At 36.1% G+C, this 10,117-nt stretch overlaps 1 protein-coding gene across 1 annotated transcript in view; it reads right to left on the reverse strand.

Annotated features, from left to right (window-relative positions):
• The window catches only part of HDAC9 (histone deacetylase 9), a 582,041-nt gene that overhangs the window by 473,457 nt on the left and 98,467 nt on the right, over positions 1–10,117 (reverse strand). Inside the window, exons 9-11 of the mRNA XM_007946059.2 lie at positions 7,955–8,077; positions 3,464–3,674; positions 2,763–2,980 (exon numbers count right to left, since the gene is read on the reverse strand). Coding sequence (XP_007944250.2) covers positions 2,763–2,980; positions 3,464–3,674; positions 7,955–8,077 — 552 coding nt within the window. The remainder of the gene's footprint in view (positions 1–2,762; positions 2,981–3,463; positions 3,675–7,954; positions 8,078–10,117) is intronic.

The following is a 10,117-nucleotide window of genomic DNA, read 5'->3' on the forward strand; positions in this document are numbered from 1 at the left end:
AAAAAAAAAAAAAAAAATGAAAAAAGATGAGAGATAAAAGAAAATGACATTTTAAATGTTATTTGCATACCTGTCTTCATGTGTGCCTGTTTCCTGCTCTAATAATTATCTCAAGAACAAGGGCCTTGCTTTTAAGATGCCAACTACTTGACTCTAGTTTGAATGGATTCAGTAAGTTTATCCACTGAAATTGGGAAATGCCCAAAATTACAGTTTCCGTGGTTATTTCTCACTTAAGGATATTTTAATAAGAGAGAGTACATGCATATATATTACAGAAAAACCTGTGAAAGTCAGAGGCTGTGTAAGGTGGAAACCTGTCAGAGAAGGAAAATTTGAATACTGTCCACTAAAAATGAGCATTAGAAAAATGGTAACACTGCACATTGTCAGAGGACGAAAACTTGCTACACTCAGAAAAACAAGGCAGTCTAATCGAGTTCCAGCTCTCACAGGTTTCACAGAATTATACAGAAACTTGTCAGTTTTTGGCATCAAAGTCATGACCCTGACCCAATGTGAAATAAATGTCTTCATCACCCCATGGAGAAGGCTGAACAGTAGCAGTTTACTTTTTGATGTTTCTATTGTGAATGCATAAGAATAGGACACAGATCCAATATTTTCTTTAATAAGATTCTTCTCTGTTCTCTTAGACAATTGAGGGCAGGTGAAATATTTTCCAAAGCTGGAGAATACCCAATGTGCATATGCCATCTTGATTAAACATATGGAACCCATACTTGGAGAAAAGCCAACTGGAGACCTACATGAGTAATCTAAACACCCAAGCTGAGAGGGGTTAACATATAAAGATCAGCTCCGTACTTTGAAGTTTTCTGGTCTTCATTTTGCCTAATTAAGACAAGATTTAATAATCAAACCACTGTACAAACATGTACCTAAAAGTATAGGTTTGTTTCTAATTTTAGGGGGAATTCTTAACAGATTCCAAGGAATCAGCTCCACATGAGAGAGAAAGTTCCCGATAAGATTTGCTTTTCTCATTGCTAAGATGCAAATGCCTGCTTTTCATCTTAACTTTTTTCCACGTGACTGAGGTTAGCATCAAGTGTGATTAAAAAAAAAAAAAATTCAGATATTAGCATACCATCTGAATCTGAAACAGTGGTTACTCTAGGTCTTACAAAATGTATTTGAAAATATATTTAATGATATTCCAACTATCAGTTTAAGACTATGATTTCAAAAGAATCCATTTACTCATTGTTAGTAGAATATGCACATCCACAAATTTCTAGGAAATAGAACAAAGAGGGACAGAAAGCACATCTAAAACCCAATGCTAATTTCATAAATGAATCTAATTCAAGATCAATATATTATGAGGTGAAAAGTAGAGTTCCCAATCTATATTTCAGTATAAATTTCTCTCAATGGACTCTGGACATTTTTCAAACAATTCCCAAGAGATTTAAATTGTGCTAAGAAACTACAAAACAAACAAATAAACCTAACCCTACCACAATAATAGCCAATATACATAGAGTCATTTTCAAGTCAACAAATAGTATGCCATTATACAGAGATGAAAATTAGTTCTACCCTGATGACTATTTGTTGAAAAATAATGTGATAAATCTAAAGAAATGTGTAGCAATAAAACAGATGTCAACTCGACACTGAAAGTATCTGTAATGCAGATTATGAGGTTAAAGAGGCCAGAGAGTTGATAGCCACTGTCAGTACCCCTCCCCACACTGTCCCCTCACACACATCTTTGACAGCGGCAGAGGACTGGGTTGGAAGACTTTTTAATCAGTAGTGGTGGTCTTTAGCCCATGCTCTCTTCATGGCTCGACCTTTGCTAACGTAGAGACCAGAGAGAACAGAAAAACTCCAGCCTTACCTGCAATATGGTGACCACATTATGACATCCCTTCCTCTACTGTCTAAGATAGTTATCCTAAGTATAGTTAAACATTTTGCCCATGAGGTGTGTTTTTTTCAATCACAATACAATGAAGCATTTAATTGCCTAAGCAAATTTTACAAAGACATCAATCAGTAAACAGGACATCATTTCTCAGTATAATATTTCCTATGCCTCTATGAGTTACTTTATGTGATACAATACACAAGAGAAAGAACAGAATTTTTACCTTCAAGACTTTAACATATTCCAGAAATGAGAAGATTCTGCTATTATAAACCAACCATAGGTGAGAGGGGTGGCAAAAGTGAAATGCTAGTTCCTTAATATCATTTCACTTATATATTCATTGAAAATGCTTTATTGTCTCATCTGTTATCATTATATTGCAATCACTGTTTCTTTGTGGCTACCTCAGCAGGAGAATTCCCGAGGATGCAGTGTGGCACTATTCACTGGACATTTCAGCCACAATAAGGCTGCCAGAAAGAAATGATTAGTTTCCGAGAAACTGCTTCAAACACTTTCTGGAATGCAATGGGGAATACTAAAAAGTAACTAAAACATGGATGCATCCAAGTCACTGAATAATACCCTGTTAGCTAGCCTTGCCATCTCTCCCAGCACCTGGACAAACTTTCCGACATGTCAGTACTCTACAGTCAACTCTGCCTTGACCCTTTTCTACAGTACTGAAAAAATAGGGCTCTACATGGATGGGCGTGTATGGTTTTGATTACTGAAATAGGTACTCAGTCATGAGAAATCTCACAGATCTATAACCTCCATTTTGCTATACACTCTTGTTAATGTAACGATGGCTTCCACTCAGGCGGTTATGACATTTTGACTTAGTTTGGGGACTTACTTTGTTCATGTGGATCTGCTGCTGGTATTGCTTCTGCTTCTCTAAGAACTGCTGATGTTGCTGCTGAATGACAAGCTGAGCCAACGTGCTCTGAGGCAAAGGTGCAGACTGAGTGCGATTCAGGGGTCTGTGACGGGGTAATTTGTGGGTACCTCTAATGCCAGGTGAAATTCTCTCCTTTGTTGCCAAGGGAGATTGAGGGTGTAAGGGAACTCCACCTGAAAAAAAAACAAAACAAAACATATAGGTATATATGTGTGTATATGTGTATGCATATGCACATATATATCATTTTTCTTTCAGGTAAGACAAGAAGCTACCAACAATAGATATATGATAGATAAATCTTGTGAAAAGTAGTAATCCTACCAGGAAAACATCAGAAGAAAGGTAGGCTGGGTGGGGAGAAAAGTGTCAAAATATAGGACAAATGTGCATCTGGACCATGTTTTACCAGTAGTTCACTCTGGCCTGTACGATGGTTAAGTGAGGTATTTTTTCATTTTTTGGGGGGAAGGGAGGGCTCCAGGGAAGAAATAAGGATAACAGACTTTCCTACCACTCTAAGTTGTGGGGAGATCCTTATACAACACTGTGAATCTTTACTAGGTCTTAAGTTAAAGAGACTATTTACATTTCACTTATATATTCATTGAAATAAAAGGCCTAAAATGGCCTGCAAAGGATGGCATTGTAGTTACCAGCAACAAGAAGCTTTTGCTGCCTCATTTGTTCTTTCAACAGTAAATGCTGCAGGAGAGCTTGGTGGCCGCTGTTGGGCTTTCCCTCTAATGCGATGTGGGGATGACTGGAAGATGCCGGGATGCTGCTCCCATACTGCCCCGGAAGAGGAACACCTTGCCTGAGCGTCTGGGTCTCACACTTCTGTTTTTCTTTGAGTGAATTTGAAGGCTGTGTCAAGAAATCATAAAGATGTTAATCCTCTTTTGTTCCTGTGAACCAGCAGGTCTTTACATCATTAGATGAGTTTCTTATACCATAATTTTCCAAAACAAAAACCCCATCTTACTCAAGGCAGAATAGGGAAAATGGATAACAGCATGCCTTTTAAACTAACTACATTAACAAAGGAGAAATCCAAACAAAAACAAGCACTGGAGAGAATTTAGCTTTGGCTATCACTGTGCTGAACTTAAATGAAAAGCTCTTTTTCATTTTTGACGTTAAAAGCATGCTAATGTCTGGCTTAAGAAATAGGAAGTTAATTTCTAGATTTCTAAATATATATTAAGATGCACTGCTTAAGTGAAAGGTAGATAAACAAAAAACCAAACTCACTGCTACTGAGTCGATTAAGACTCATAGCAACCCCCATTGGGTTTCTGAGGTGGTAAATCTTTCCAGAAGTAAATTGCCCCATCTTCCTTCTGTGGAGTGGCTGGTGGGTTTGAACAGCCAACCTTCTGGTTAGCAGTCAAATGCCTTAGGCACTATACCACCAGAGAGCCTTACCAGGTAGATTAAAAAGTAAAATTTATTTAAACAGCTAATCTAAACAGTGTATCATAGTGATTTGTTTTTGTTGTTAGGTGCTTCGAGTCAATTTCAACTCATCGTGACCCAGATGACAGAGTAGAACTATCCTGTAGTGATTTCTAGTCTGTAATTTTAATGGTCCATAATTTTGAAGTTTCAAAATTCTCTTTTTCTCTACATTTCCTCTAATAAGCTGAACATTTCCAATATTTAATTTTTTAAATAAAATTAAATAATTCACTGAAAGATGTAATAAATATAGCAAGAATTTGATTTAAACATGTATTTTACATTAATTCATAACAGATCCTCAAATCTCTAAATATTGAAAATGACATTGCAGATACTTTGCTTTATAAAGTAAACTAAAATGAAATCAGATATCAAATAAAAATGCTATTAAGAACTTGAAATGTATGATAACACAGTAATAAGGCAATAATAATTATATCATCAATAGTAATCATGAATTATCCTATTGAAATAATTTAATGAATGATGTTCATTTTGGTATTGCCAAAATAGAAGTCTAATACCTCAAAATTATGTGGCATGTTTCTTTTCAAAACTCATGTTTCATCTTTCAGAATTGCTGTGCACCAGGGAAGCAAAGCAATTATTAGTGATGGAGAAATTACAGGACAAAGAGGTAAGTGGTTTGTCTGAGTCACAGAGCAAGTCAATGCAATGTTTAATCTAGACGTGATTCTTTGTCCTGGCCTCTGTTCCTTAGAATTTCCCACTACTCAGTGGGGAAATAGAATATTAGAGGTCCCTTTGCCAAAGCAATGCTAAGTTTGAAAAATTAATTGTGATGGCCCCATCCACACCAAAATGGAAGCAAAGAAAAATGAAATTTCAATCCAAACCACATTGGTTTATTCAGCCAATGGCACCAAATAGTATTACCATTGAAACATTAAATGGTCTGGCTTTAGTATGTGGTCCTTTGGGAAAAAAATTCTCCCTGACCACATTAAAAGTAGTGTATATGTGTGTTAATAGGAGGAGTGCTTTAGAACACACAAAAGTAGTGGAAATAAAATACCTATTCATGTGACATTAGAAGTTTTTGTGTTAGTATGTAGTTATTATCAGAAGAGATAGGAAAAATGGAAATCAAAGGAAAAGCAACTTTTTATAAGTAAAGACATTAAAACATTATTTTTAAAAAAACCTAAACTTTTTTTAGGTTTAGTTTCATTCCTAATTCTTATTTTCTTTTCACTAAAACTAATTGTTTACATGCTTAATGTGAAATTTCAAGGGCACAGCATAAAGATTTAAAAAATTTTCTTCTGTAATTCTCAGATATGATTCAACTAGCAAATTCTGATTTTTTTTTTTTTCCATTGGTCTAACTGTTACCTGAGATAACATTGTTGTTGTTGTTGTTATGTGCCATTGAGTCGGACCTGACTTAGCGATCCCTCCTTGGGTTTCTGAGGCAGTATTACTATGGAAGTAGATTGCCTTATCTTCCTTCCAAGGAGCGGCTAGTGTGTTTGAACCGCCAGCCTTCTGGTTAGCAGTCAAGTGCCTTAGGCACTGTGCTACCAGAGATAACATTATATTCTATTAAAAACACTGATTGTAATACAATGCATCTTAATTTTATACTGGGCATTAACATAATTATGAAATTTATCATTTAAAAAATGTCATTATAAAAAAAAGATGAGGTTTACTGATCTTATAGAGACTGGTGGAAACCAGAGATTATGGCCCTTAGTCACCCTCCTGGGAGCTCTGGTGGTGCAGTGCCTAAGACATTTGACTGCTAACCAGAAGGTTGGTGGTTCAAACTCACCAGCCATTCCACAGAAGGAAGGCTGGGCAATCTACTTCTGTAAAGATTTATTGCCTCCAAAACCCAAAGAGGGTTGCTGTAAGTCAGAATAGACTTGTTGGCAGTGAGTTCAGTCATCCTTCAGGCCTGGAGCTGACCTCACTGCAGTGGCTAAACTTTCAGCCAAACAACAGACAAACCTATGAGGTGAACAATAACAGCAGGGAGGTACACACTCCTTAGAACAACCAACCATATGAGATCAAATGGACAGCATTAATTCAGGAATAAAGCTCAGAAGGCAGGAATGGATAGGAAAGAAGGACAAAGTGGTTACATTTGTAACCACAGGGAAGAAGTGTGAAGAGTGCTGTTACATTGTGGGGATTGCAACCAATGTCATGAAACAAAATGTGTATGAATTGGTGAATGGAAAACCAATTTGCTCTGTAAACTATCACCAAAATCACAATAAAGAGATAAAAAATAAAAATGCTATTACAGGTGGGGTGTGCTTGTGCATAAATCAGCATAACACATTGTTGTTGTTGTTATGTGCCATCGAGTCAGCCCTGACTCATAGCGACCCCTCCTTGGGTTTCCGAGGCAGTATCACTACGGAAGTAGGATTGCCCAACCTTCCTTCCAAGGAGTGGCTGATGGGTTTGAACCGCCAGCCATCTGGTGAGCAGTCAAGTGCCTTAGCCACTATGCTACCAGAGCTCCCATAGCATAACACATAGACGCCGTATATTCCGAAAATAAAATTCAGAAGTTTTGGATGCAGAAAATACAGTAAAAGGTGTGAGACTGACATGCTGGACTCAGTGGAACATTCAATGAAACACTCAATGGCGAAGACAGGGAAACCTGGTGGCAAGAGTTGAAACAAATTTCTTTTTAAGCTCAATGTATCCCAGGAACTCTCTGTAAGTGCAATTTAATTTACTAATGTTTCACAGATGAATTATTCTGGATAAAGCTCACAAATCCTTTACATAGATCAAAACATATTATTTTCAGGGAATATGCATAAAATAAATATAACTACTTAAAACTATTTTTAGCTAGTAGAAAAATTATCCAAAAGATCCTATTTCCGTTTATCTGGACTTTTAAACTAATTGATTCACTTTGAATCTTCTGGGAATATTTTAATTTTGTTCTTAGAAAATCTCTCCAGATAAGTATTCTTCAATACCACAGAATCGGTAACTTAAATTCTCAAAATAAAGTCATTCACAAAATGAATTCTATAAACATATGCAGCTGTAGATTAGAAGTCATGTCTCTCAGTACTAGTCTGGGTTGAGGTCCAGGACTGCTACTTACTGATCTGTGAACTTGGGCTTTTAACTTTTTCAAGTTTCAGCTTCTGTAAATATACACTGTAAGCTCTGTTTCACAGGATGGTTACGTAGAGCTACTAAGATGATATAACTGGAGAATGCTTTTTTTTTTAAGTTCAAAAGCATTATACAAGGCGTGCTGATGGTGCAGTGGTTAAGTGCTAAGCTGCTAATTGAAAGGTTGGCAGTTCAAACCCACACAGTGGCTCGGACAAAGACCTGACATTAGGCTTCTGTAAAGACTACAGCTGGGAAAACCCTACGGGGCAACAATACTTTGTCACATGGGGTCACCATGAGTAGGAATCTCCTTGGCAATACCCAACAACAACAAAGCATTATACAAATGTTAGTCATTATTTGTATGTTATCATGGTAATTTGTGTAATTCTTCACAATGAAATTATACTGAAACAACATAAACAATTCAACAGAGTGAAGGGGAAGTTGACTCAACCAAGTTTTTCTCAAGTTTAAATATGTAAGAAATGTAAGGGAGAGAGTCCTGTGAAATTATCTCTCAGCCTGCTGTAGGCTGATACAGTGCAATGACTTACATTGAGCTGGGACGGCACTGCTGGAAGTCCCAAGGTGATGTTAGGCAAAGAGGGAGAGGTATAAAGGCTTAACAGGTTCATGGAATCTTCATGAATTAGAATGCGCTGCTGTGAAACCATCTGCTGTAAGAAAAAAATAAATAAGAACGGCAAACATACACAATCCCACAAATTTTACTGTAAACTCTTCACATTTTGGAAAATAGCTTTAATATTACCATAATTATGGAAAAGATTTAAATATTGTAATATTTATTTTATGTATTCAAAAGTTATACATGTAAAAACTAAAATAAAAATTTTTCAGCATCAGACATCATTATAAAAATCTGAGGAAAGAACTTCTTTGTTCAATTTGCAAAATCTACTTTTTAAATTCTGGTTCTTATTGAATATTTGCTATTTATCATCTATTGGTAAATCTACAATAACCAAATAAAGTAATTTTAATAAGTATATACTTTATTTGTACTAATGTGTCACAAAATACATATATAATGCTGCCATGGTTTTATTTTCATAAAGATTATACATCATTTTACTGACTGGAAAATCTTGGTTTAAGTATCATTATATAAGACTTCTATGCTATTCATAAGGTCCTGGCACAGAAGCGGGCAGTGTTTCATTCTCCTGTGCATAGGTCACTATGCATTGGGGACGACTTGACAGCACCTAACAACAACCTACCAAGACTTCTACAATAATTAATAATATGTTTCCATTTTCAATATAAATTTTTTATTAACAGACAACTCAGTGTGATGGTTTTTTTAAAAAATCACTCCTATTCAGAAAGTGAAGTAAATGTTGTAACATTCTGAGTTTCCTGTGCCACAGTGGCTTCATTTACACGGAAATACCCTGAATGTTACAGCATCACAATGCTTTTTACAACAAATACCGTTTTTAAATCCAATAGTGAGAGTCATGTTTTCCCACATGTGGCCTAATATGGCTGCTTGAATTACATTTTCTGTTTAACTCTTGCTTCCCTCCCAGAACTTTTATACAATAAGAGTTACAAAGGTCTTATTAGACTAAGGAACTCTGGCCTGATATGGTCCCCAAGGGAACAACATCCCTGAAAAAGAATACTCCATGTAACAGTATGACACAGTGACTGCTTTCTTCCCAAACAAAAAGCATATGGGACTCGAATAATAGACCACCTCCAAGAGGGATATTGCACACACGGGCTTTGACTAAAGTAAATATAATAACTTGTCAAGCATGTTTGGGGGAGCTGTAGATTTTCCCTTGGACAAACCTGGGATATCAATTAACTGGGGAAAATATCATGTGCTAATACAATGCAACCTCAGAATGTCACTGAAGAGTGATGCTCCACCAAAACACAGGATGTTATTCCAAAACATCACCTCAGTCATACGTTTGTTTGGAGATGAGTCCAAGCCTTAACATAATAAGAGCAGAAAGTTAAACGTGGGGTTTTCTCATTGCAACGTGAACTCCAAGCAACTCAGATTTTTTTTTCCTTAAAAGAACAAGTCCAATATTTGTGCGTGAAAATCAAATGGTATGTTGAAACCATTAACATTACATTGCCTTGATATGCAACTGTTCACAAAATTAAAGTTGTCCAAAATACCCTACCATAAACATGATTGGAAAGGATTTTATCATAACAAAGTATGAGATTACAATTCTATTTTAGGAGCTGTCAACTGTAGTTGCCTATTGGCTGTGCTTAAAAAGAGAAACCTCTATTTGCTTTCACAAACATACCTTTGGAATAAATTTTAATGTACAATATATGTACCTAACCTTTACATAACAAAAAGAATGTACAAGGAAATAAAAATATTTTATTTTGCTTATTGCTAGCAAATAGCAATTAAATAAAAAGGAAGAACATTTCATTTATTTATCTGTATTCATAGAAAACAAATGTAGAAAAATTTATAATGTTCATTCTAGGGTGTATCTGCTTCTCACAGAACTGGGCTCTGATGTGGACTGTGGGAATGGCACCAAAAGATGCCACAGCCCTCACAAAAGAGGTAACTTTGCATCCTAGACTGAACTTCTGCGATGTCATACCGCCTCATCACAAGGAGCAAGGAATAGAATTTCTTCTTAGATAAATGGCAGCAGCATGGTTGCTCACCCAAGTTTGACTAAGTAAAGGGAGTTGGGGAT

The sequence above is a fragment of the Orycteropus afer genome, unplaced genomic scaffold, assembly GCF_000298275.1.
Source record: "Orycteropus afer afer isolate SDZICR_OR568_19922 unplaced genomic scaffold, OryAfe1.0 scaffold00008, whole genome shotgun sequence".
In the NCBI taxonomy this organism is placed as follows: domain Eukaryota; kingdom Metazoa; phylum Chordata; class Mammalia; order Tubulidentata; family Orycteropodidae; genus Orycteropus; species Orycteropus afer.